General features: G+C 73.3%; 4 protein-coding genes across 4 annotated transcripts; 2 read left to right on the forward strand and 2 right to left on the reverse strand.

Moving 5' to 3' along the window:
• Positions 1 to 7749: 7749 nt before the first annotated feature.
• On the forward strand, positions 7750 to 8955 carry AURANDRAFT_63741 (hypothetical protein; the record flags this gene model as incomplete). Its single annotated transcript, XM_009038224.1, has 1 exon — positions 7750 to 8955. The coding sequence occupies one exon, from the start codon at positions 7750 to 7752 to the stop codon at positions 8953 to 8955; it is 1206 nt and encodes a 401-aa protein (XP_009036472.1).
• Positions 8956 to 10811: 1856 nt separating this feature from the next.
• On the forward strand, positions 10812 to 11780 carry AURANDRAFT_25623 (hypothetical protein; the record flags this gene model as incomplete). The annotated part of the gene is made up of 2 exons (XM_009038225.1): positions 10812 to 11225; positions 11391 to 11780. The coding sequence occupies 2 exons, from the start codon at positions 10812 to 10814 to the stop codon at positions 11778 to 11780; spliced, it is 804 nt and encodes a 267-aa protein (XP_009036473.1).
• A 4292-nt stretch (positions 11781 to 16072) lies between these two features.
• On the reverse strand, positions 16073 to 16573 carry AURANDRAFT_25945 (hypothetical protein; the record flags this gene model as incomplete). Its single annotated transcript, XM_009038593.1, has 1 exon — positions 16073 to 16573. A coding segment is annotated over one exon (501 nt), but the record flags the coding sequence as incomplete, so codon positions are not given.
• Positions 16574 to 16698: 125 nt separating this feature from the next.
• On the reverse strand, positions 16699 to 16896 carry AURANDRAFT_17796 (hypothetical protein; the record flags this gene model as incomplete). Its single annotated transcript, XM_009038592.1, has 1 exon — positions 16699 to 16896. A coding segment is annotated over one exon (198 nt), but the record flags the coding sequence as incomplete, so codon positions are not given.
• Positions 16897 to 25994: the final 9098 nt, after the last annotated feature.

Genomic DNA, 25994 nt, shown 5'->3' on the forward strand with positions numbered 1-25994 from the left:
CTCGCGGCGGCGACGGCCGCCGCCGCGGGCCCCGCGCTCGCCGCGTGCTGCTGCCGCTGCGCGCGCGACGGCGCCTGGGCCGCCGCGGACCACGCCGCCGAGGCCCTCGAGGCGCTCTGCGCCCTGGAATCCGACGTCGTGGCGTCGCTGAGCGGCCGCGGCGCGGGCCCGCGGCTCGCGCGGCTCGCGACGTCGGTCCTCCAAAACGACGCCGCGCCCGGCGCCGCGCGGCGCCGCGTCGCCGTCGTCTTCGCCCAGATCCTGCGCTTCCGCCGGGCCGCGGGCGCCGACGCGTACCGGGGCAACGACGCGGCGTTCGCGCGGCGCGCGGCCGCGGCGGCGCCGGCGCTCCTGGAGCTCTCCGCCGACGCCGCGGCGGCGCTCCTCCTCGAGCTCTGCCGGTCGTCGAGCCGCAAGGCGCGCGCGTGCCTCGTCGCCGACGGCGCGCTCGGCCCCGCGCTCGCGCGGAGCCTCGCGGCCGCGGCCGCGGCGGACGCGCCCGAGGCTCTGACGCTCGCGCGCGTCGTGGCGCGGCTCGCGGACGACGCGGCGCTCGACGGCGCGTCCTCCGACGACGACGCGGCCGCCGAGCCGCCGGCGGCGCCGCCCCGGTATCCGCCCTGCAGCGACGACGACGACGACGGCCGCGCGGGCTCGTCGAGCGACGAGTTCGACGACGCCCCCGCGGACGACGGCCCGCGGCCGCTGACCTTCGCCCTCACCTTCGAGGGCGGCGGCCCCCACGGCCTGGGCCTCGAGCTCACGGCCGGCGGCCGCCGCGGCGCGTCCGTGGCGCCCGCGGTGCACCGCGCGAACGCCGCGACGGCCCGCCGCGGCGTCAAGAACGGCGACGAGCTCATCGAGGTCAACGGGCGGCGCGTCGAGTACGTCGTCGCGTCCGACGCGGCCCACGGCACGGTGCGCGCGGCCATGCTCGCGGCCTGCGACGTCGTCCGCGACGCGCCCTGGCCGAAGCGGCTCGTCTTCCGCCGGGCGGGACAAGGGTGATTCGACGTCGCTTCAACATGAGTGGTCCGCGCGCGCGCGCTCCAAGAAAAGCATCCACGCTTCGAGAGCGCTCCAAGAGATGATCGCTCGTCCAAAAATCAGCCGAAGCGAGCGGGAAAACGGCCGAGATGGAACCCTTTGAAGCTGGGAAACGTCGCGCCCTGTTCCCGCCCAGGTCTTCTGCCGCTTCGAGAAGCGGCGGCGGCAGCACACGCAGGAGACCGTGGCCCCGGCGCGGGCGGCGGCGCCGGGCGCCGCGCGCGACGAGCGCAAGGGCTCGGACCCGCCGGAGGCCGCCGGCGGCGCGGCGGGCGCGCCGCGGCCGCCGCGGCCGCGGCGGCGGCCGACGTCCGCGCGCGACGCGCGGCGCCGCCTGCTCGCCTCCGGCGTCTTCGCCGCCGTGCTCGAGCTGCTGGAGCGCGGCGCGGCCGACGAGGCCGTGCGCCGCGTCGCGGCCCACGCCGTCGGCGCGTTCCGCGACGACGTCGCCGGCGGCGACCGCGAGCGCGCGCTCGCGGCCGTCGCGGCGACGGTCGCGCGGGACCACGCGCCCCGGCTCGCCGACGCGGCGGAGGCGGGCAACGACGAGGCCCTCGAGGACGCGGCCCTGCCCGCCGTGCGCGCCTACGCGGCGCTGCTGCGGCGGCCCGGCGGCGACGGCGGCGACGACGACGACTTCGTCTTCGAGGGCGGCTTCTTCTGGGGCGAGGCCGCGCGGCGCCGGGCCGCGGCCGTGCGCAGGGTCGCCGTCGACGCCGCGCCCATGGGCTGCACCATGGTCCTGCACACGTGCGCGGACGAGGCCTGCTGCTGCCGCGTCGACGCCGTCGAGCCCGGAGGGCGCGCGGCCGCCGCGGGCGTCAAGCCGGGCGACGTGCTCCTCGAGGCCAACGGCTGCGTGCCCCCGGACGACGACGGCGCGTCGGAGGCGGCGCTCGTCGACTTTTTTCGGGGGTTGACCTATCCCCTCTCGCTGACGTTCGCGCGCGAGGCGGACGTCGAACGGCCCGCGGAGTGTACCGAAGACGCGGCCCCGCCCGCGGCGGACCACGAGGTGCCCCTGCACACGATCTCGTCGTCGCTGCTCTACTCGCCGCGGCCCCGCGTCGCCCACGCGGCCGCGGCCGCGCTCGGCTGAGCCGAAATCAACCACTGGTTTGGTGTATTCCAACCAAACTTTGGACCTTTCTAGCTCGGTCGAATCGAAGTCGATTCGGCTGATTCTTGGACGAATCGATTGCTCTCGTTGAGTTCTTTCCAGAGAGCGAGGCGCTCGTGTCGAACCCGTTTCCTGAACAATGAAATCGTGCCGACATTTTTTTCCCCCCGCCCAGGCGCTCGGCTTCGCGGCGGCGCTCGACAGCCTCGCGGCGGTCGCGCACGCGCGCGCCATGGACGTGCGCACGGCGACGGCCGTGGCCATGACGCCGGCGCTCGTGCAGCGCCTGTCGTCCTGGGCGCCCGACGACGAGCTGCTGGAGACCGTGGACGGGTTGCCCGCGGGCCTGAGCCGCGACGAGGCCGCGGCGCTTTTGCCGCTCGCGGAGGCGACGGTGAGCGACGGCGTGCCCCTCGCCGACGGGCCCCCGAAGATCTTGCAGGACGCACGAGGAAGACGGGACGCCGAGGACTACCCGGCCTACATGCTGCCGCCGGTTTCGCCGGAGTCGCGGCCCTCGGACGGCGCGCGCGAGTCGACCGACGCCGTGCTCCCGGGCAGCGCGGTCGCGCGGCTGTTGGAGCTCGCGACGCTGGGCCCCGCCGACGACTTCGACGCGGCGAAGAAGCCAAGAGCGCTCAAGGCGCCGGCGACGCGGGCCGACGCGGAGAAGCGCGCGCGCGAGCTCGCGCGGGACACCGCCGTACGCGTCGCCGCGTTGGAAACGCTCGCGGCGCTCTGCGGCGGCGGCGGGTGCCGCGACACGGCGGCGCGGGCCTGCGTCGCCGAGCCGGCGAGCTTGGGGCGCGCCGTGGCCCTTTTAGGGGGCGGCCGCGGCGGCGCCGTCGCGCGCGCGGCCGCGACGTTCGTCGTCGCCGTCGCCGCCGCGCGCGTCGACGACTGCGGCAAGGCGCTCGTGGACGCGGGCGCGCTGGGGCCCCTGGCCTGGCTCCTGCGCGCGCCGCCGGACGCGGCGCGCGCGCGGCCGCGGCGCCGGCGGCGCCGCCTCGTGTTGGAGGCGCCCGACGGGTCGCTCGAGGAGCGCGAGGACGGCGAGGACGGCGACCGGCGGCCGACCTTCGCCGGTTTTTACGAGCCGCGGCACGCGCGGCCCGAGCCGCCGTCGGCGGGCCTGCGGCGCCACGTCTCCGTCGACGCGGACGCGTGCCGCGCGCTCGCGCTCCGCGCGCTCGCGGCGTTGGCGCCGGCCGCGGCCGAGGGCGCGCCGCTGTCCCGGGCTTTGGAGGCCGCCGCGGCGGTCCGGCGCTGGTCGACCGTCGACGACGAGCGGTCCCTGGCGCTCGCGGCGCTCGCGGCCTACGCGTCCGCGCCGACGTGGCGGGCGCTCGTCGGGCCGGGGCTGTCGGCGCTCGCGGGCGCCGCGGGCGACGGCCTCGCGGCGCGGGCTTTGGCCGCCGTCGCGGCGCGGCCCAAGGCCGCGGACGCCGTCGCCCGGGCCGGCGGCGTCGAGGCGCTCGTCGCGTGGGTCGCCGCGACGGGCGACGGGAGCGCGTGCGCGGCGCTCGAGACGTGCTGCGCATCGTCCGAGGCCGCGCGGGCCGCGCTCGCGGCGTGCGGCGAGGATCTCGGCGCCGCGGCGGCGCGGACGTTGCGCGACGCGGGCGACGGCGCGCTGCTGCGGGCGCTCGCGGCCTGCGCGGCGACGCCCCCGTTGGACGCGGCGTGCGGCCGGCTGCTCGCCGGCGCGCCCGACGCGGTCGCGGGCCTCGTCGCCGCGGGCGACGCCGCGGCCGTCGCGGCGGCGGACCGCGGCGGCGGCGCGGGCGACTGCGACGCGTTCTGGGCCGCGCTGGCGGCGCGCGGGGCGCTCGGGCCGCTGCTCGCGAGGTCGCGGTCCGCGGGATGCCGGCGCCGCGCCGCGGACGCGCTGCGGACGCGCCTGGACGACGACGAGACCGCGGACGTCGCCGTCGACGGCGCGTCGCTCGAGGGCCTCTTCGACGCGGCGGCGACGAGCGGCGCGGCCGTCGGGGCGCTGGCGGGTTTGGCGCGCCGCGGCGTCGTCGACGAGCGGTCGCCCGCGCTCGTCGCGGCGGTGACGGCCGCGCTCGCGTCCGACGACGCCGGCGCCGTCGACGCCGCGGCGGCCTTCTGCGCGGCGTCGCCCCTCGCGGCGACGGCGGCGGACCTGGCGCGGGCCCACGGGTGCGTCGCGGCCGACGCGATCGCCGCCGCGGCGTCGTGCGCCGGCGCGGCCGCGGCGGCCGCGGCGCCCGCCCTCGTCGTCCGCTCCGTGCTCGCGCTCGCCCCGGCGGCGCGGCGCGCGTTCGCCGAGGCCGACGCCCTCGAGGCGCTCGTCGCGGGGCCCCTCCGCGACGTCGCGCTCGGAGCAGAGAGCGAAATTCCCAACTTCAAAGGCTCCTATCTCGGCCGTTTTCCACTCGTTTTGGCTGATTTTTGGACGAGCGATCATCTCTTGGAACGGCCTCGACGCGTGGATGCTTGTTCCGGAACGCGCGCGCGCGGAATACTCAAGTTGAAGCGAACTTGAATCTCTCTTTTCCTGCCCAGGTCGCGCTCGGAGCGTTCGCGGCGCTGTCGCTCGCGCGGGGGGCGCCGGCGGACGACGTCCGCGGCCGCTCCGCCGTGCGCGACGCGGCGCTCCGCGCGCTCCGGGACGCGCCGACGCCGGCGGCCGCGCAGCTCGCCGTCGCCTTCGCGTCCGGCGACGCGCCGGGGCTCGGCGAAGCGGTCGTCGCGGCGTTCGACAGGGCGGTGCCGGACGTCGACGCGGTAAACGCGGACCCGGCGCTCGTCGAGGCTCTGGCGGACGCGGCCTTCGAGCTCGCAGTCCGCGGTGGCGTCGCCGACGGCAGCGAGGTCGCCGAAGGCCTCGCCGCCGCGCTCCGGAACGCGCTCGAGGTGCGCGTCGCGTCGTGGGCGGCCGCGCGGGCCTACGCGGAGCTCTGGCATCGCGACCCTCTCACGAACGCCACCCTCTTCGTGAACTACGCGCTCTGCTACGCGTACGGCAGCGACTTTGGCGAGTCCCGCGACTTTGGCGAGTCCAGCGTCGCCGCGCTGATGTTGACCGCCCTCGCGCGGACGCTCGCCGCCGACGACGACGCGCTCGAGCGCGCGCGGCGCGCCTTTGAGAACGACAGGGACGACGACCGTCAGCTCGGTACGCTCCACGGGCTTCGCCGCCTGGACGCGGAGCGCAGCGGCGGCGGCGGCTTCGCGGGCGTCGCGGGCTCGCGCGGGCGCGACTGCGCGTACGCGGCGGCGAAGCTCCTCGACGTGCTGGAGAGCGACGGCCGGCGCCAGTACTACTGCCGGGCCCTCGACCGCTCCGCCGAGGAGGAGGAGGCGGCGGCGGAGGAGGAGGCCGAGGACGCGTCGGCGCCCGCGGACGTCGCCGACGTCGAGGACGACGCGCCCGTCGAGGACGGGGACGACGCCGACGCGCCCGCGGGCGACGACGAGGCGGCGGCGCCCCGCGCGGCCGTGCCCGTCGACGTCCCCGAGGGCGCGGCGGAGGAGGACTTCGACGACGGCGAGGACGAGGAGGAGGACGACGACGAGGAGCCGCCGCCGCGGGCCGTCGAAGCGGAGGAGGACGACGACTTCGACGAGCAGGACGCGGACCTGCAGGCGGCGCTGGCGCTCAGCTGCCAGTCGCTCGTCGCCGACGAGCAGCGCCGCCGCGAGGCCGCCGAGGAGGAGGAGGCCGTCGAGCGCGCGCGCCGGCTGTCCGAGGAGCCGGAGCCGGAGTCCGAGTCGGACTACGACGACGACCCGGCGCCCGAGCCGGCGCCCGAGCCGGAGCCGGCGCCCGAGCCGGAGCCGGCGCCGCCGTCGGACGACGACGAGCCGGAGCTGCGCCGCGCGCCGCCGGCGCCGCGCCTCGAGTCGCCGCCGCCGTCGCCGCCGCCGTCGCCGCCGCCGGCCTTCGAGGCCGTCGTCGACGCGCCGCCGGTCGACGCGCCGCCGGTCGACGCGCCGCCGGCCGCCGAAGCGCCGGTCGCCGAGCCGATCGCCGAACCGGCCGCGCCGCCGCCGCCGGTCGCCGAGCCGGTCGCCGAACCGGCCGCGCCGCCGCCGCCAGCCGCGCCGCCGGCCGCGCCGCTGCCGCCGCCGGAGCCCTCGGACGCGGACCTCGAGCGCGCTCTGCGGTTCTCGACGACGGACGCGCCGCCGCGGCTCGACCTCCTCGACGACGCGCCCACGCCGGCGGCGCCCCCCCCGGCGCCGCCGGCCTACGACGAGCTCCCGTCCTACGACGACCTCGCGGCGCCGCCTGCGGCGGCCGCGGCGCCGCCCGAGCCGGCGCCGCCGCCGCCCGCGCCGCGGGGGAACGCGATCCGCCTCTTTTAACTTCAAAGGTGGTAACATATCCCGCCGTTAGTGGTGCACGCGGTGGTCGTCGTGGACCTTGTGGCGGTAGAAGACGGCGAACATGGTGTGGTAGCCGTCCAGCTTCAGGTGGAGTGCGTAGTCGAGAGCGGATAAACCGTGGTGATTCCGCATCTTCGCCTGGAAGACCTGGGCAGGAAAAGAGTGATTCAACGTCGCTTCGGCGTGGGCGTTCCGAGCGCGCGCGTTCCGAAAAAGCATCCACGCGTCGAGACCGCTCCGAGAGATGATCGCTCGTCCAAAAATCAGCCGACGAGTGGAAAACGGCCGAGATAGGAGCCTTTGAAGTTGGGAATTTCGCACCCTTTCCTGCCCTGTGGAAAACCCGAAACGCCTTCGACGGCGCGTGCGTGAGGATGAGGTCGACGGCCTTGGCCCTCTTGTGCGACGCGAACCAGAGCGCCATCGTCGAGCCGTCGTCCTCGAGCATCGTGAAGTCCTTGCGCTCGAGCGCGGCCAGCGCCGCGGCGAAGCGCTGCTCCTTCGCGTCGTCGTCGAGGGGCACGAGCGCGCAGAGGTGCGCCCAGGCGACGCCGACCGCGGGCTCCTTGGCGCGGAAGCGGTGCTGATGCGCGAGGAGCGCGCGCTCCTCGTGCGCGGCGACCTCCTTGAGATGCTCGTAGGCGTGCTCCTCGTAGCCGGCGACCTCCTTCAAATGCTCGTAGGCGACGCGCGCCTGCCCGTCGAGCATCTTGTGCATCCATTTCGTCGGCGACTCGTCGTGGCGCGCGCGCGCCTCGTGCGTTTTGCGGTGCGCGGGCGCTTTGTGCGCCGCGTGGGTGGGCGCGGCGGGCGCCGCCTCGTCGTGGCGCGCGGGCGCCGCCGCGCCGCCCGCGAGCGCGACCTCCTCGACGACGGGCGCGGGGGCCGGCGCGGCCGCCGCCGAGTCCGCCGGGCGGTGCTTGGGGGACTTGCGCTTCCCGTGGGCCTTCTTCGGGGCGTGGTGCGCCTTGTGTGTGTGGTGGTCGTGGCGCACGCAGTGGGCCTCGTCGAGCTCGACCTCGTCGTCGTCCTCGAGCCACGCGTACTTCGTCGGCTCGTCGTCGTCCTCCGCCGTGCAGCAGCCCCCGGCCTCGAGGAAGAAGCCCGTGCAGCCCGCCAAGGCACTGGCCATGGGCAGCCTCACCCTCGCACGCCCCGAAGAAAGCGCGCTTCTTCACCATGAGAAAACGTTGGCGTTCAAGGACGACTTTTGTCCAAGAAGCATGGTCCTCCGAAAGGCGGCCCTCGTCGCGGCGCTGGCGGCGACGGCCGGCGCCTGGTCCTGCAACGACGCCGGCGCGGAGACGTTGATGACGCTCACCTCCCTGCAGGCGACGGACGCCGGGGCCGTGTGTAACGACGGCACTCCAGCGGCTTATTATTTTGCCCCGGGCAGCCCCTCGTCGAAGACCTTCCTCGTCTACCTGAGCGGCGGCGGCCAGTGCTACGATGCGGCGTCCTGCGCCGGCCGGGGCGACGGGAGCCTGTACCCGCACCACAACTGTTCGACGTCCGACGCGTCGAAGCCGTGCTTCCTGTCGTCGAAGGACTACGGCGCGACGTGCAACAAGACGGGCATCTTCTCCGAGGACCCGGCGGCGAACCGGCCGCTGCACGGCGCGCACAAGGCCTACGTGCCCTACTGCAGCTCCGACGCGCACATGGGCGACGGCGAAAAGTTCGGGCTCCAGTTCCGCGGGCGGCGGATTGTCGACGCCGTGCTCGCGGACCTCGCGGCGCACAAAGGCCTCGGCGACGCGGACCTCGTCGTCTTCGGAGGCGGGTCCGCGGGCGGCCGCGGCGCCATGGTCCACCTCGACCGCGCCGCGGCGACGCTCAAGGCCGCGGGCGCCGGGGCCGTCGTCGGCTTCCTCGACTCGCCCTACTACGTCGACGTCGCGCCCTACCCGCCGGCCCACTTCGTGGGCTTCTTGACGGAGATGGAGGACGCCTACGAGAACTTCGACACGTCCGGCGTCGTCGACGCGGCGTGCGAAGAAGCGTTTCCGGACGCGCCGTGGAAGTGCACCTTCGGCGAGTACCGCATGCCCTTCCTCAAGACGCCCTACCTCCTCGTCGCGTCCCAGTTCGACGGCTGGCAGATCTCCAACAGCATCCTGGGCTACAACGGCATCGTCGCCGACCCCGTGCTCGACGCGAACGAGACCGCGTACGCTGACGCGCTCGCGGACACGACGCGGGGCCTCGTCGCCGCGCTCCCGGCGAAGCAAGTCTCGGACCCGAAGTCGTCCGTCTTCTCCATCGCGTGCTACAGCCACCACGCGTCGGAGAAGGCCAAGTTCGCCGACGAGCGCGCGCTCGACTCCAACGCGTCCCAGGCCGACGCGCTCTTCATGTTTCTCCAGCCGTCCGTGACCACGAGCCTCAAGTACGTCGACGGCGGCGCGGGCGGCTTCGCGACGTGCTAGGGCTCTCGAAGAAAGGGGGTTGCTGGTCAATATAGTGCATGTTTACGTCAAGTTGAAGCCTTGAACTTCCAGACCGAGCTCTGGACAAGCTGTGCGCCTGGGATCGCCCCAGAACGCGCGCTGCTGCGGACTCCGCGAAGCGCACGATCCGCGCCGAGGCAACTGCAGTCTGCGTCTCATCGAACGCGCATCAATTCGTGCAACAAGTCGTGCATTAAGTCCGCTCGAAAACTGGCGGCATGCGGCTCGTCGTCTTCCTCGGCGCCCTCGGCGCCGGCTCGTCGCTCAGGCTCACGAATCCTCCGCCGCCGCGCCGCGCCGCGCTGGCGCGCGGCGTGCTCGCGATCGCCGGCGCCGCCCTCGTCGCGCCGACGGTCGCGCCGCGGCCGGCCGCGGCCGCGCCGGTGCCCGACGGATGCGTCTGGAAAGGCGACGGGGAGTACCCCGGCAGAGCGTCCGGCATGCCCGTCAAGGAGATGAACAAGAATCTCGACTGTGCGTCGCTTCCGTGCCCGCGCGACGCGTCCCACGCGCCCGCGCGCAGGCAACGAGGGCTTCGTCAAGGGCTTCACGGCGTCGGAGCTCGTCTTCACGCCGGCCGTCCTCGGCCTCGCCGCCGTCCTCGCGCGCGTCCAAGGAAAAGACTAATTCGGGACCCCCCGGAGCCGGCTCTCGGGCGGCGCCCGGCGACCGTGTCGCCGCGCGCCGCCGTCATCGCGGGTCAGGTGGTCTGGGAGCTGTGGGCCGCGGGCATGACGGCGTCGACCTCGCCGATGTCGAGGAGCTGCTCGACGGCGTCCCGGACCGCGGCAGCGTCGACGGCGCCGAAGAGCGGGAACTTGTTGTCGAAGACGACGACGGGCGTCGTCCAGATCCCGTGGTCGTAGTAGGACCGGATCCGCGCGGCGACGTCGGAGCAGCCGCGGTCGCTCGCGAGGAAGGCCGCGGCGTCGGCGCGGTCGAGGCCCGCCTCGACGGCGACGTCGAGGAGCGTCGCCTCGTCGCTCAGGCAGCGGCCGGCCGCGTGCGCGGCGCGGAGCGCCGCGCCCGCGCACGCGGCCTCGCAGCCCCGGAGCTTGGCGTACCAGACGAGGCGCTGGGCGTCGAAGGAGCTGCCCAGCCGGCCGGCGAAGGTCGGCCCGGGCAGGCCGTCGCGCGCGTAGGCGTCGCCGATCGACCGCCGCGAAGCCGCGCGGTCGTCGTCCGTCTCGTCCGGTCGCCGCCCCCGCGCGATGCCGTCGTAGAAGGCGCCGCGGTCGACGCCCGCCGCGGTCCCGCGCTTGAGCTGCGGGTAGAGCTGGTAGGGGTGGACGTGGACGTCGAAGGTGCCGCGGCCCGCGAAGGCGTCGACCGCGCGCTGGACGCGGGCCAGCGCGGGCCAGGCCCAGAGTCAGTTGAGGTCGACGACGACGTCGACGACGTGGTGCTGCCTCTGCTTCGGCGCCGCGAGGGGCGCCTTCGTCGACTGCGCGAGGGCGCCCTTCTTCTTGAGCTGGGGCAGCGTCCGCGTCGGCGCGCGCGACGCGCTCAGGGCCCGCGACCGCGCGTCCTCGCCGTCGCAGGGCTGGCAGGCGACGATCTCGTCGTCAGAGTTGTCGTCGAAGTTCTCCCACTTCTCGTAGCTGAGCGCCGCGCACATGGTGCGCCGCGCGCGGCGCCCAACGATGGCCGCTCGAGCTCGAGGCAGCCCAGATAGGCAGCCCGCCGAGCGCGACTGCATGTTTCCCTGCAACTTTAGCCTCGGTAGCTATCGAAGCGATGGTCTCGTCCACGTGGATAATCTGAGCCCGCGGATAAGCTGAGGCCGCACGAGCGAACCCAGGCAGCGCATCGCCATGGAAGGCCTCCGCCGGAGCATGTCCGGCGTCTTCACGCCGCGGAAGAAGACGCCGCCGCCGCCGACGAAGGGCGCGTCGCCGCCGCCGCCGCCGCCGCCGCCCGACGGCGACGAGCAGCGGCCGACGTTCTCGGAGCCGCCGCCGCCCGAGGCCGCGAAGCTCCTGTCGTCGAGCGACATCCTCACGCCCGCGCACGTCGCGGCGCTCGAGCCGTCGCTGCCGGCGACGCTCCGCGGCTACAACTGGCGGCAGCTCTACTCGCTGCAGCAGCACGGCGCCAACGCGGGCACGTTCTACGCGCGCGTCCAGTTCGAGTCGCGGACGCTCGTCGTCGCGGAGACGTCCGCGGGCGAGATCCTGGGCGGCTACACGAACGCGGTCTGGCGCCCGGGGGCCGAGTACTACGGCACGGGCCAGTCGTTCCTCTTCAAGGTCGAGCGGCAGGCGTCGAAAAAAATCACGGGCCCCATCACCGTGCGCCACGGCGAGATCCGGCCCTTCCAGGAGGGCGACTTCCCGACGGTCTACGCGATGAAGCGGCCGGCGGACTGGCCGCCTCCGCCGGAGGCGTCCGGCGGCGACGAGAAGGACGCGGAGCCGCGGCGCACGCCCGACGGCCGCCGCATCTGGCGGTCGCGGGGCCACATCCTCGACATCATCCCGGACCCGCCCGACGACGACGGGCCCCGCGTGTCCTGCTTCCCGTGGACGGGCGCGAACAACTACTTCATGATGTGCTCCGAGTCGTCCATCGCCATGGGCGGCGGCGGCGGCTCCTTCGGCTTCTTCCTCGACGACGACTTCTCCCGCGGCTCCTCCGGGCCATCGGAGACCTACGGCAACCCGCCGCTCGCGGCGTCGTCCGAGTTCGACGTCGTCAACTTCGAGTGCTGGGGCTTCACGACCCACGTCGACGCCGACGCCGCGGCCAAGGAGGACCGATGCCGCGTCGGCCGGCCGAGGCCCGTCGTCGCCCTGCTGAGCTAATAGTTGAATAGGCGCGTACCTTCACGCGTGCGGGTAACGCATCTTTTTGCAGCCGACGTCAAGTTGCCGTGGGTGAACCTGTGGATGAAGCAGCCCCGATCGAGCTCTCGATCGTCTGGACCTCCAGGGAGGCCACTTGGTGGCGCAGAAAGCCATGGCCGCCTTCGACCCGTCCACGGACTACTTCGGGAGCAAGTACAAGAAATGGGACGGCGTCGCGCCGGAGGCCGACGACGAGCCCGGCGACGAGCCCCAGGTCGAGGACGTGACGGACATGCTGAGCGTCTGCGATTCGACCTACAGCCGGCGCAGCGCGCGGAAGAAGACGCGCGCGCGGCGCGCGGCGGAGCGGGCCCAGGAGGAGGAGGACGCGGCCTTCAAGAAGTGCGTCTTCTGCCGCGAGCTGCGCGTCGGCGACGCGACCTGCGACGCGTACTGCGGCGCCTGCCCGGCGCAGGACCGCGACAACATGTCGTGGGCCCACGCGGCCTGCCTCCGCAAGCACAACGCGCCCTTCCAGGTCAAGTACGGCGTCGGCGAGACGCTCAACACGACGGGCCGCTGGATCCAGTGGAGCTGCCCCAAGTGTCTACGGATCGCCGCAGAGCTGAAGAAGGCCGCCGAGGAGCGGGCCGCGTCCGTCCGCGCGGTCGACGCGGCCCACTGCGCGCCGAAGAAGCTCGAGGACGGCGAGGACCGCGGCGAGGTCGAGGCGTCCTTCGACTTCTCCAAGTGGGACGCGGCGCTCAAGGGCGAGGACATGGACGACGACGAGCGCGCCGAGGTCGAGCGCAAAGAAGAAGAAGTCGCCGAGGAGGTGAGGAAGCGCGGCGCGGAGCGGTCGAAGAAGGAGATCACGCTCGCGTGGAAGGCGAAGATGAAGGCGGACCGCGACGCCCAGGAGCAGAAGGAGAAGGCCGCGCTCAAGGGCTACACGCCGAAGGGGCCGCCCGTGTCGCTGGGCACGACGGCGCGCGTCGACGGGTTGACGGGCGCGACGCGCTACAACGACCGCAAGGCCGTCGTCGTCAACGAGAAGGTCGCCGACGCCGCGCGCGTCGCCGTCCAGCTCCTCGAGGGCAGCTGCTGGTCCGCGGAGCGGGGCCTGGGGGAGGTGCTCCTCGTGAAACGGTCGAACCTCGCGCCGCTCCCGCTCGAGCCGCGCGTGCCCCACGCGCACCTCCTCGAGGGCCGGGCCGTGCTGCTCTACGCGGACCCGAAGACGCGCGGCGAGCTCTGGGTCGGCGACTGCCTCGCGGCGGCCGTCGCGACGCGCGACGGCGCGACGAAGATGGACAAGCGGTCGGTCCACAACTGCCCCGCGGCGCTCCGCGACGCGCACGCCTGGACGGCCTGCACCCACTTCCTCTGCTGCGCCAAGGAGCTCTGCCGCGGCCTGCGCAAGGCCGACCGCTGCGACGTGCCCCTCCGCGACAGCCTCTCGGAGAACGCGCCCGCCAAGTGGGACAAGGGCCTCGCCTTCGGCGCCAAGGCGCTCGACGCGGGGCGCAAGCTCCTCGTCTACTGCACGGACGGAAATTCGCGCGCGGCGGCGACGGCGCTGGCCATCGCCGTGGGCCGCGGCGCGCCGCTCGGGGACGCGCACGCGAAGTTGGAGGCCGCGGGCGCGGCGCCGAACCTCGCCTTCGTCGTCGACCTCGTCGCCCTCGAGGACCAGACGGCGGGGACCATCACGCTCAAGGTCGACGTCTCCGAGGACGACGCCGCCGCGCTCCTCGAGAAGCAGCCCCAGAAGAAGGACCTCCTCGACCTCGCGCTCGGCTGCCAGGAGTAATGGTGGCAGGCACGTTGAACGGATCGAATCATGATCGCTGAGGACATCGTTGTGGCACGCGACGGCGCCGCCAACGTCGAGAGCCCGCGCCAATTAAGGTGTCGCTAAGGCCGACAACGCGAGCCATGCCAAAGAAAAAAGCAGTGGATGTCTACGCCCTCGCGCTCGCGAACGACTGCTACCGCTGGAGCTGCTCGACGTTCTTCGCGTGGACCTTCTTCGCGCTCACCTTCCAGCGCGACTTCCTCTACGGCCGCTACGGCGCCGAGGGCGTGATCTTCTCCTGCACGGGCGCCGTGCAGACCGTCTTCTCCTACGCCGGCGACGTCTACTACCTCCAGCTGAACCAGGCCTTCTGGCCCGACATCGTCCTCGCGACGACGCTCGTTTCTTGGGCGGTGCGGCTGCACCACGCCGAGTGGGCGTTTCGCGTGTCCATCGCCGTGTCCGGCGCCTTCTTCGGGAGCGCCATCTACCTGAACCACGCGAAGAAGCACCCGAAGTGGTGGTACTGCCACATCGGCTGGCACATGCTGCCGCTGGAGCTCTACCTGACGCTGACGCCCGTCGCTTTCGGCGGTTTGGACCGCGCGCTCGTCTGGACCTACGTCTGGGCGCTCGTCGTGCTCGCCGTCGGCGGCGTCGCGGCCTTTGCGCGAACCACCGAGGCCCACGACGCGCACGCGGTCCTCGCGAGCGCCGCGGTCCTCGCCGCCGGGCTTTGCGACGACCCCTACCCTTTGTCCGTCGCCGCGCTGACCTTCTCCGCGGGCTACTTCCTCGTCGATCTATTCTGCTGCCTGCGGGAGCGCGACTGGATGTTCGCGGGCCACCACGCGGCGACGCTGCTGCTCGTCGGCGCGTGCCTCCGGGAGCCCGAGGAGACGCTCGTCCTCGGCGCGCGCGCGCTGCTGGTGGAGCTGAGCACGCCGCTCCTGCACCACTGGCAGAAGCGGGACACGGCGGCGACCTTCGCCCTGTTCCTGGCGGCGTTCTTCGCCGCGCGGTGCTGCTACCTCCCGCTGCTCACGCTCGAGATCCTCCAACGCGTGTCGGACGCGCGGGCCGCGGTGCTCGTCGCGCTCAACGCGCTCCAGTTCGCCTGGTTCGGCAAGTTCGTCCACATGTACCTCACGGGCGCCTCCTACGCGTCGTCGAAGCCCGCGTGGATCAAGACGGGCGTCGCGGCCGCGCCGGAATCGCCCGCGGCGCCCGCGGCGCGGAAGCCCCGCGCGCGGGCGCCGGCGGCGGACGCCCCGACGCCGCGACGGTCGAGCCGCCTCGCCGCGAAGGCGCGATGATGAGGGGAGGTAATTTAGTTCAATATTACGGCATGTTTCACGCAAGCGCCACTTCAAAGTCCTTCAATCACCGATGTCGCGCGCCCGGCAAAATCGTGGCAAGGCGCTTCTGCTACAGCGGTCGTCGTCGTCGAACGCGCGCGTGCGCATTCGCAATCGGAGCGTTTCCGACGCGCCGGACCCGACATGGGCCTCGCGCTCCAGCTCGACGGCACTGGCTGCGCGCTGGACGCCGCGGAGATGGCTCGCGGGCGGAGGCTCGTCGACGAGGCCCTCGCGGCCTACCTGTCGCCGCCGAAGCCCTACGTCATCGACGACGACGACGCCACGCCGACGCGCAAGGCCGCGCCGACGCCCAAGGCCGCGTGGACGCCCGCGTCGCCGCCGCCACCGCCGCCGCTGCGGCGCGCGCCGGCCGCGCGGTGCCTCGAGGAGGCCTTCGACGCCATGGACGTCGACGACGACGCCGGCGCCTCGAACCCGCCGACGCCGACGTCCGTGCGCGAGCTCCTCGAGGCCCACGAGGTGCCCGAGGCCGTCGTCACGCGCGTCGAGACCGCGCTCAGCGAGGACCTCGAGGACGCGGCGCTCGCCACGGCCGAGGACGTCGACGCCTTCGTCCTCGACGAGCTGCTGACGCCCGCGACGGCGGGTAAGCTCCGGCGCGCCTTCTCGGCCGCCGGCGCGGACCTCGGCGAGCGGCCGTCGACCGCGTCGGATCGCCTGTCCGAATTCCTCGTCGAGACCGCGTCCGCGTCGGCGGCGATCGCGGCGCGCTTCGTCGGCTTCGGCTGCGAGTAGAGGGACGGACCGTCGCCACCCACGAACACACACGACCCCCGCGACGCGAAGACGCCGCGTCGCCGCCCACGACCCCGCCACGACCCCGCGACCGTTCACCGTCGCCGCCCACGACCGCACAAGATGCCATAAGAAGCTGTACTCAAGACCTCGTCTTGTCGAGCCTGGCTCTGAGCCCGGTCTCGGTCATGGTAGCCTACACCATGTGAGTACACATGGGAAAGTCAGTGGACCGAATTAACAAAAAACAGCACCTTGGCATCTCCTTGCCGCGCATATCATTTAGCTGCCCGCTGTGCAATGCCAATGGCATTCCCCCGCGCGATGGTCCATTGAGCGCACGACATGGGCGCTGGAAACCTATTACAGCTAGACGCGCGCGCGGCCTCCCCTCGCTACTTGCCGCCGGACGAGTATGCGGGGAAGAGGATGTTCGGGAACTTCTTGGAGACGATGACGAACTCGTCGAAGGTGACGACGCCGTCGCCGTCCTTGTCGGCCTGCTGCATGATCGTGTCGGCCTTGCGCGCGACCTCGGAGTCGGCCTGGGCCATGTGGTTCGCGCGCAGGATCCGCGTGAGCTCGCCCTTGGTGATGACGCCGTTGCCGTCCTCGTCGAAGATCATGAAGGCGAACTTGAGCTTGTCGTCCTTGCCCGCGCCCGTGAAGTTCGACAGCGCGATCATGAACTCGCGGACGTCGATCTGGCCGCTCTTCTCGTAGTCGAAGAGCTGGAAGAGGCGCTCGCCCTGGGGGCTCGGGTCGACCTGGAGCACCTCGCAGAACTCCGTGTAGTCGATCATGCCGCTCTTGTCCTTGTCCGTGGCCTGGAAGCGCTTGTAGGCTTTCTTGATGGACTCGGGCTTCAAGTTGCAGTCGCGCGCGAACTCGTCAAGGCCTGCTTCTTCGCGTTCCGCGCGGCGACGACGGACTGGCCCGTCGGCGGCGGCGCCGACGCGCTCGCGCCCGGCGCGCCCATGCGGCCGCCGCCGCCGAGGCCCGCCGGCGGCTGGCGGCCGCCCGTGACCATCTCGAAGAACTCCGCGAAGGAGACCTGCCCGTCGCCGTCGCGGTCGATCATGCGGATCATCTCGTCGACCTCCTCGTCCGTGACCTGCTCGCCGATGTTGATGAGCACGTGGCGGATCTCCGCGGCGCCCACAAAGTTGTTCTTGTCGAGGTCGAAGGCCGTGAACGCCTCCCAGATCTCCTCGTCGGAGAACTTGCCGTTGGGATCCCGCGCGGGCTGCGCCTGCTCCTTCGCCGGCGGCGGCGCGTCGGCGGCGGCGGCCAGGTCCGTCGCGGGCGTCTCCGCGGCCTGGGCGACCATGGCGCCCTCGCCGGGCCGGAAGAACTGCGCGCTCAGGTTCACCTTGCCCACGGGCCGGTCGGACATGTCCGTGACGTCGACGTCGCCGGAGAACTGGCCCGCGGCGATCCAGTCGACGATGGTCACGCGCGCGTGGCCCATGAACTTGTCGTTGCCGACCTGCTCCTTGTCGAAGACCTCCAACAGGAGCTCCTTCTCCGTGCTGATCTCGAACGTGTGCTCGCCGTTCCAGATGGGGTCCTTGCCGCCGTTGCTGTGGGGGTTCGTCGTGTAGACTTGCGTGCCGATGGTGAGCTTCGCGTAGGGGTCCGCGCGGCCGTACATGGACTGGCCGGCCTTGAGCGACGACCCGCGGAGCACCGTGACCTGGAGCTGGCCGAACTTCGGGAGGTCCGGCGCGACGGGCACGTGCGGCTGGCCGCCGCCCGTCGACGGCGGCGGCGGCGGGCCCCGCGGCGGGGGGCCCCGCGGCGGGGGGCCGCGCGGCGGCGGCCCGCGCGGCGGCGCGCCGCGCGGCGCGCCCGGCGGCGGGCCCCGCGGCGGCGCGCCCCGGGGGGCTCCTCGGGGGGGCGGCCCCCGCGGCGGCGGCCCCCGCGGCGGCGCGCCTCGGGGGGGCGCCCCGCGGGGCGCTCCTGGGGGTGGACCTCGCGGCGGCGGGCCGCCTGCGATGGGACGAGTCGGGCGCCGAAAGGAGCGCGCGCGCTCGGGGCGACGACGTTCGGACGCTGCGACGCACGCGGCGGGGGCCCGCGCGGCGGAGGACCTCGTGGTGGGGGGCCGCCTACGCAAGCGACGGGGTCGAATCGTTCCTCGCCGCGGTCTTTCGGGACGCCGCGGACCGACGGGGCGGTGGTCCTCGAGGCGCGCCGGCGCCGCCGGAAGGCGCGCCGCCGCGGGGCGGTGCTCCGCGCGGCGGGGGGCCGCGCGGCGGGGGGCCGCCTACGACAGAGAAGGGGTCGAATGGCGCGCATCCGAGCAGGAACGGCGCGACCATGCACTCCCGAGAAACGGAGCCGCGAGCCGCGCGACGGGCGCGCTCGTCTCGTCGGACGCTGCAAGGCACGCGGCGGAGGGCCCCTCGGCGGAGGCCCGCGTGGTGCGGACATGGTCTAGGGCCCTGGGCCTATGGCCGAGGTGCGGGAGAGACCATAGCTAGCGGACCTCTTGGGCAGCGCGGCTCTCAAGGATACAAGGTTTCCACTGATCTTTGGGTGTTTCGGCAAGGGGATCTTCATGTATCATGTTTCGGGGCAAGTTCCTTTGCCCCGCCTCAAGATCACGATGGCCGCCGCATACAGAAGAGCGGTGCGCTAGAGCATGCGCCTGCTCCAGTGCGTCATCGTCGCGGCCGCGCTCCGCGCTGCGGCGCCGTCGGGCTGCGTCGAGATCCGGCTCTTCGACTCCTTCCACGACGGCTGGAACGGCGCGGCCTGGAGCGTGCGCGCCTGGAACGCGACGGCGATCGTCGCGAGCGGCACGCTCGCCGACGGCGCGTCGGGCGCCGCGGCGGCCTGCGTCGCCGCCGGCTGCTACGTCTTCGAGGCCACGGCCGGCGACTACGAGAGCGAGATCTCCTGGGACGTCGGCGGCGCGGTCTCGGGCGCCGGCGCCGGCGCGGCGACCGTCGCCGTCGACGACGACGGTGCCGTCGAAGCCCGATCCTGCAGGGCTCCCTGGACGCCCGCGCCGTCGGCCGCGCCGGTCGCCGCGAGCCGCGCGCCGACGGCGACGCCCGCGCCGACCGCGGCCGGCGTCGCCGCGGCCATCGCGCGGGGGCGCGGCGCCGTCGACGCGCGCGGCTTCGACGCCGTCCTGGAAGACGAGGTCGCCGTCGCGCGCGGCGGCGACGCGTCCGTCGTCGGCGGCACGTTCCGCGCGGCCGCGGGCCGGCGCCTCTTCAACGTGACGGCCGCGCGCCTCGCCTTAGCGAACGCGACGCTCCTCGGCTCCGACGCCGCGACGCGCGCCGGCGGCGGCGCCGGCGGCTGCGTCTACGTCGCGGACGGCGTCCTCGAGCTCGTCGACGCGACCGTGCGCGACTGCCGGAGCCTCTACGACGGCGGCGCGATCTACGCGGTCGCGTCCGCCGTCTCCGTCCTTCGATCCCTCGTCGCCAACTGCTCCGCCGTGAGCCATGGAGGTTTTCTCTTCTCGTCCGCGTCGTCGGCGACGGTGGACGCGACCGTGGTCTCGGACGCGTACGCGGCGGACTATGGGGGCGTCGCCTACCTCGAGAACGGCGGCGACTTCGCCATGCGCGGCTCCGAGGTGTTGACGTCCTACGCGTACCGGGGCGCGGTGGTCGCCGCGTCCGCCGCGGACGTCGTCCTCGAGGACTCGGACTTCCACGACATGCGGCGGCCGGCGCCCGCGACGAGCGACGAACAAAAGAAGACCGCCCGAGACCCGTAGGTACGCGGGCTACGGCGGCGGCGTCTACGCGCGCTCCGGCGCGCTCGTCGTCGCGCGCTGCGCGTTCCACAACATGACCGCCACCGTCGCCGCGGGCGCCGTCGAGGTCGTCTACGGCACCGCGCGCGTGCTCAACTCGACCTTTTTTGGAAATGTGGCCATGAGCCACGGCGGGGGCTTCCTCGCGTACGGCAGCAAGGTCGACGTCGTCGGGTGCGTCTTCTCCGGGAACTACGCCGCGGGCAACGGCGGGGGCGCCGCCGCGTACCTCGCGGGCGGGTTCACCATCGCCGACTCCGCCTTCGAGGGCAACTACGCCGCGGGCCACGGCGGCGCGACGATCGGCTATTACGCGGACGTCGACGTGTCGGACTCGACGTACGCGCGGAACGACGCCGACGGCTGGGGCGCCGCGCACGTGGCCTGGTGGGGGTCCGTCGCCGCGTTTCGCGTCGCCGTCACGGACCACGCGGTGTCCGTCGGCTACAGCATCTGGGCCGCGTACGACGTCGCGCCCGCGGCGACCTTCGAGGACTGCTACTTCGCGCGGAACGCGCAGACGAACGACGACCGCGGCGGCGCGCCGATCCAGCTCCTGCTGAGCGGCGGGTCGCTCGCGGGCGTCGTCTTCGAGGACAACTACGCGCCGCAGGCCGGCGCGCTGCTCGCCGGCGGGTTGTCCGAGGACGTCGACGCGGTCGACGTGTTCAACTGCACGGTCCGAGGAGGGGTCGCGCACGCGAGCGCCTACGGGTCCGCGGGCGGCTTCTTCTTCGACGTGTCCCTCGACGTCGTCGTCGCCGACACGGTCGTCGACGGCTGCGCGACCTACGCGGGGGCCGGCGCGATCTCCGTCGCGACGGGCGACCACCAGGGCAGGAAAAGAGAGCGAAATTCCCAACTTTGGAGACTGATATCTCGGCCATTTCCCACTCGTTTCGGCTGATTTTTGGACGAGCGATCATCTCTCGGAACGGTCTCGAAGCGTGGATGCTTTTTCTGGAACGCGCGCGCGCGGAACACTCACGTTGAAGCGACGTTGCATCACCCTTTTGCTGCCCAGGCGACCACCTCGAGCTCGTCAACGCGACGATCTCGAACACCGTCGCCGGCGGCGCCGACGGCGGCGGCGCGCTCTTCGTCGACGCCGCGGCGACGGCGACGGTCCGGGGCAGTCTGATCGACGGGAACCGCGCGGCCGTCGGCGGCGGCGTGAGCGCCGCGTCGCTCGCGAGCGTGGTCGTCTCCGACTCGCGCCTCCGGAACAACAGCGCGTCCGGCGACGGCGGCGGCGCCTACGGCGACGGCGCGACGCTCGTCTTCGCCGGGGCGACGACCATCGAGGGCAACCGGGCCGGCGGCTCCGGCGGCGGCGCGGCGGCCTACGGCGGCGCGCTCCTCGCGGCGTCCGACTGCCAGTTCCTCGCCGTCGACGTCGACGGCGCGGACACGTCCGAAGCCATGGACGGGGAACTATTCTTCTCCGTGTTGAAGGACGACGCGGCGCTGCCCGTCGCCGAGCGGGCGACGGACGGCCGCGGCGCGTACGCGACCGGCGGCGTCGACGCGGGCGAGGTCGCGGCGTATCGCTTCTGCCTCGCCGCGGGCGGCTACGCCCTGGCGCTCTACGCGGATGCCTGGACCGACGGCTGGGGCGCCGGGGCGCTGAGCTACACGACCTACGGGCCCGCGGGACCGCCCGCGTCCGGCGCGGCGACGGTCGCGCCGAACGACGACGGCGTCTCGGCGCCCTTCACCGTCGCGCTCGCCGCGGCCGTGCGGTCGACGACGCCGGTGACCTTCGCCGGCAACATCGCCGGGGACCACGGCGGCGCCGTGTACCTGGCCGACTTCGCCGAGGGCGACGTCGTCGGCGCGCGCGTCGCCGGGAACCGCGCGGCCGGCGGCGGCGGCGGCGTGCACGCGGGCTCGAACGCGGAGCTCCGCGTCGCGCGGTCGACGTTCGCGGGCAACGCCGCGGAGCGCGGCGGCGCGCTCTACGCCGGGTCCCTCGCGACCGTCGAGGTCAGCGACGCCGCGAGCTTCGGCGACGAAGCGGCGGCCTACGGCGGCTTCCTCGCGTCGCTCGTCGCGCTCCGGGTGGACCTGGACAACGTCACGCTCGCGGACAACGCCGCGGGCGCCCAGGGCGGCGCGCTGCACGTGCTCGGCGGCACCGACGACGTCAGCAGCGTCACGGACACGCGCGTCTCCGGCGCGTCCGTCGCCGGGACCGACGTGTCGTCCGCGCCGGCCTTCGGCGGCGCCGTCTTCGCCATGTCGAGCTACGTGGACTTCACGGCGACGCGCGTGTGGAACAACTCCGTCGCCGAGGGCCACGGCGGCGGCCTCGCGAGCATGGGCGCCGACGGCGGCGTCGCTCTCTACGACCGCGCCTGCGTGGACGTCGACGTGCTCGTGGACTGGACGGCCGTCGCCGCCTGCGGCAACGGCCAGGACGGCTGGCAGCGGTGCAACAGCCGGGCCGACGCGGGCTGCGCCTGCTGGCAGCACGCCGACAAGTACTTTAACCTGTCCGGGCCGGATTTCGCGGCCGTCGGCACGCCGAGGTCCGCGGCGCTCTACACGTACGCCTACTGCCTCGCGCCGGGCCGCTACGAGATCTCCGCCGTCGACGAGTTCGGCACGTTCTGGGGCGTCGGCAACGGGTCCTTCTCCGTCATCGACGCGAAGACGGGGGCCCTCCTCGCGGCGTCGCCGGACATGGGCGCGGCCGGCTGCGCCGCGGTCCCGTTCGTCGTCGCGCTCCCGGCGGACGCCGCCACGGTCTTCGAAGGCAACCGCGCCCCGGACGGCGGCGGCGGCGGCGTCTACTGGGAGGACTATGCGCCCGACGGCCTCGACGCGGCGCTCGGCGGCAACGCGGCGCTCTACGGCTCCGAGGCCGCGACGCCCGCGCGCTACCTGTCGCCCGTGCCCGGGGACAACGGCACGCTCTACGTCGGCGCGTCGGACAGCGACGCGTGGGCGTCGGGCATCGCCGTCGAGCTCCTGGACGCCTACGGCCAGCGGGCCGCGTCCGCGAACCCCGTCGTCGCCGTCGTCGGCGACGCGGCCCCCGCGGAGACGACGGCCGTGAACGCCATCGCGTCCTTCGAGGCCGGCGTCGCGTCCTTCGGGGCCCTCGTCCTGGCGCTCGCGCCGGATCGGTTCGTGAACGTGACCGTGTCCTCGGACGTGACGACCTTGTACGACTCGGCGGTCCGGGTCGCCGTGTATTTACGCGCGTGCGTCGCGGGCGAGGTCTACGCGTCGGACGGCGCGGCGTGCGTCGCCTGCGCGGCGGGCACCTACGCGTACGACGGTTCGTGCGCCGACTGCCCGACGGGCACGGCCTGCGGCGCGGGCGAGACCGTCGAGACGCTGGCCGTGCTGCCGGGCTACTGGCGCGAGGTCGCCTCGTCCGCGAAGCACGTGCGCCAGTGCGAGTTCGACGGCGGGAGCGCGTGCCTCGGCGGGTCGCCGGGGGCCAAGGCCTGCGCCGAGGGCCACCGGGGCCCGCGCTGCGAGGTCTGCAAGGGCGGCTACGCGTGGCACGCCTCGCACCAGCGCTGCGAGGCCTGCCGCGGCTCGTCGGTCGTCTCCTTCGGGCTCTTCGTGCTCCTGGGCGTCGCGGCGGTCGGCCTCGCGGGCTTCGCGGTCTACCGGACGCGCCACACCTTCGGCCACCTCATGCAGCGCAACCTGAAGAAGGTCAAGAAGCTGAAGAAGTTCAAGGCCAAGGCGAAGATCATCGTGTCGCTCTTCCAGATCAACGCGTCGTTCCTCGAGATCTTCGAGGACGTCGACTACCCGAAGTCGCTCAGGACCGCGTTCCACTGGATGAACGTCTTCAACCTCGACGTCGTGCCCCTGCTCAGCACCGGCTGCGTCGCCCACGCGGGCTTCCACTACAAGCTCGTCGTCGCGACGGCCGCGCCGCTCGCGCTCGGCGCCGCGTTGCTCGGCGCGAACCGCTTCTCGCCGCTCTTCCGGGGCCAGCTCTTCGGCACGTTCCTCTTGCTGACGTTCCTGATCCTCCCGGGCGCGTCCGTGACGATCTTCAGCACGTGGGCCTGCGACTCGAACTACGAGACGTGGCACGTGCTCAAGGCGGACGCCTCCGTGGAGTGCGACTCGCGGACGCACCGGCTCTTCGAGCTCTACGCGACGATCATGGTCTTTGTGTATCCGCTGGGCATCCCCGCGTTCTACACGGCGATCCTGTACAAGTCGCTCAAATACATCCACCCGTCGGTGAATTTGGACGGCGTCGAGAAAGGCGACATCTTGATCAACGGCGCGCCGCTGGAGGCGCTCGAGCTCGGCGACGGCGACGACGCGGAGGCGTGGCGCGCGGAGATGGCCGTGCGCAGGGAGGCGCTCGCGGCCGTCCACGCGCTGCCGGCCTTTGCGAAGGACTGCGAGGCGGGCCGGGACCACCTCCGCGACGCGGAGATGCGCCTCATCGTGCACGGGAGGCTCGCGATGGCGGAGAACGCGTCGCTCGCGTTCCTCTTCGAGCCCTACGAGCCCCAGTTCTGGTACTTCGAGGTCGTCGAGGCCGTGCGGAAGATGCTCCTGACGGGCGCGCTGGCGCTCCTGGGCACGCGCGGGTCGGGGCAGATCGTCACGGGCATCCTCGTGAGCACCGTGTTTTTCGTCGTCGCCGCGCACCTCAAGCCCTACATCTCCGACTCGGAGGACTACATCTACACGCTGTCGCAGTGCTGCATCCTCTTCTCCCTCTTCGCGTCGCTGTGCTTCTACTACGACGTCGGCAAGGACGAGGGCTACCCGACGCTCGCCTTCGGGGCGGCGGTCGCCGCGGTCAACATGGGCGCGGGCGCGATCGCCGTCACGTCGGACGCGTTCTTCATCGCGACGTCCTGGGAGCTGCTGTTCCTGGCGGCGGGCGTCGCGCTCCTGGCCTTCGCGGCCTTCCGGGGCCACTTCCCGGAGACCGGCGCCCGCGTCGAGCGGCGCTGCGCGCCGGCGCGAGGAGCCTACGAGCGGCTCCGCGACAAGGTCTTCCACCGGAACACGCCCGTCGCCGCCGCCGCGCCGCCGCCGCCGCCGGAGGCCGCCGACGAGTGGCACGCGATGCTCGGCGCCATGGAGCGCGCCGAGCCGTACGACGTCGAGATGGAGGTCTTCCGCGACCGCTCCAAGGCCGAGGTCGACGAGGACGTCGGCGGCGCGACGATCGACGTCCACGCGCGCGCCGCGCCGGACGAGGCCAAGGACGCGGGCGCGGCGCCGCCGGCCAAGGCCGGGGCGGTCCCGGGGCTGTCGGCGACGCCGACGCTCTTCCGCGACGCGCGCCCGTCGCCGACGCTGGAGCTCGTCGTCGGCGACACGGACCCCGGCCGCGCGGAGCTCGCGACGCCGACGAGCCCCGGGCCGCCGCCGCCGCCGGGCGGGACACGCGGCGCGACGCCGAGCGCGACGCCGACAGAGCTCGACGTCTGGAGCGGCCGGGCGGGCGGCGCTAACCCGCACCTTTAACGAACCTAGCCTAGGTCAGGCTGCCGTACTGGCCCGCCTCGTCGGCGGGCGCCGCCCCGAGGCCGTCGGGGCAGCAGCAGCAGCCCGCGAAGGTGCAGGGCCGCGGCGCGTTCTCGTCGAGATACGCCACCGACGGCGCGCCCGGCGTCGGGTACATGGCAGCGTGCGCCTTCTGGTCGCCGAAGCCGTCGACCTGCTGGTTGTAGCGGTAGGCGTACTCGAAGACGATGGCGACGTTGCCCGAGATCTGGTTGAAGACGAAGACGAGGAGCGTCACGACCGTCGACGTCGTCACGGAGCTCGACGACTGGAGCGCGGCGACGGTGACGAAGGTCAATATCGCAACGACGCCGAAGGAGAGGCCGACGCCCACGGAGTAGCCCCCGAAGACCGTGTCCCGGGGCGCGTAGCCGAGGTACGGCCCGTAGTCGTGGCGGACGATGCCGTGGAGCGCGTGCACAACAGGTGTGAGGAAGAGGCCCACGAAGAAGACCACGAGGAGGTAGCCCGTGCCCAGCGTCGCGCTGTCCACGTGCACGTCGATCCACTTCGCCGACGCGTTCGAGAGCATGACCTGCTGCACCGTGAGCGCCGCTTTTACGGACATGGGCTCGGGGTCCAGCCGGTGCCGCGCGCCGAGGAGGAGGGCCGCCTGGGGCATCTGCTGGTACCAGAAGAAGGTGAAGTCCTTGCGGAAGTCGCCGTACCAGATGACGCGGTCCTCGCGCAGGCCCGCCGCGTAGGCCGCGGCGTCGCGCTTCTCGTCGGACGTCTTCTCCACGGACGCCGCGTGCTCCTCGGCGACGAGGGCGCCGGGCTTCAGGGTCCCGACGACGTAGAGGATCACGGCCCCGGCGATGAGGATCCAGAAGATGAGGAAGCCCGCCGCCTCGTCGACGGTCGCCATCGTGACCGCGGCGGGCGGCCGAAGCGTATCTTTCTATGCGCGTTGAAGCCCATGTTTTACTCGCTCTCGAGGCGCGAGACGACGTCGCCCGCGGTCGCCGCGCCGGACTCGAAGAAGTCCGCGAGGCCCTCGAGGGCGCCGACGCGGCCCGCCTGGAGCG

Source organism: Aureococcus anophagefferens, assembly GCF_000186865.1.
Source record: "Aureococcus anophagefferens unplaced genomic scaffold AURANscaffold_8, whole genome shotgun sequence".
NCBI lineage: Eukaryota > Pelagophyceae > Pelagomonadales > Pelagomonadaceae > Aureococcus > Aureococcus anophagefferens.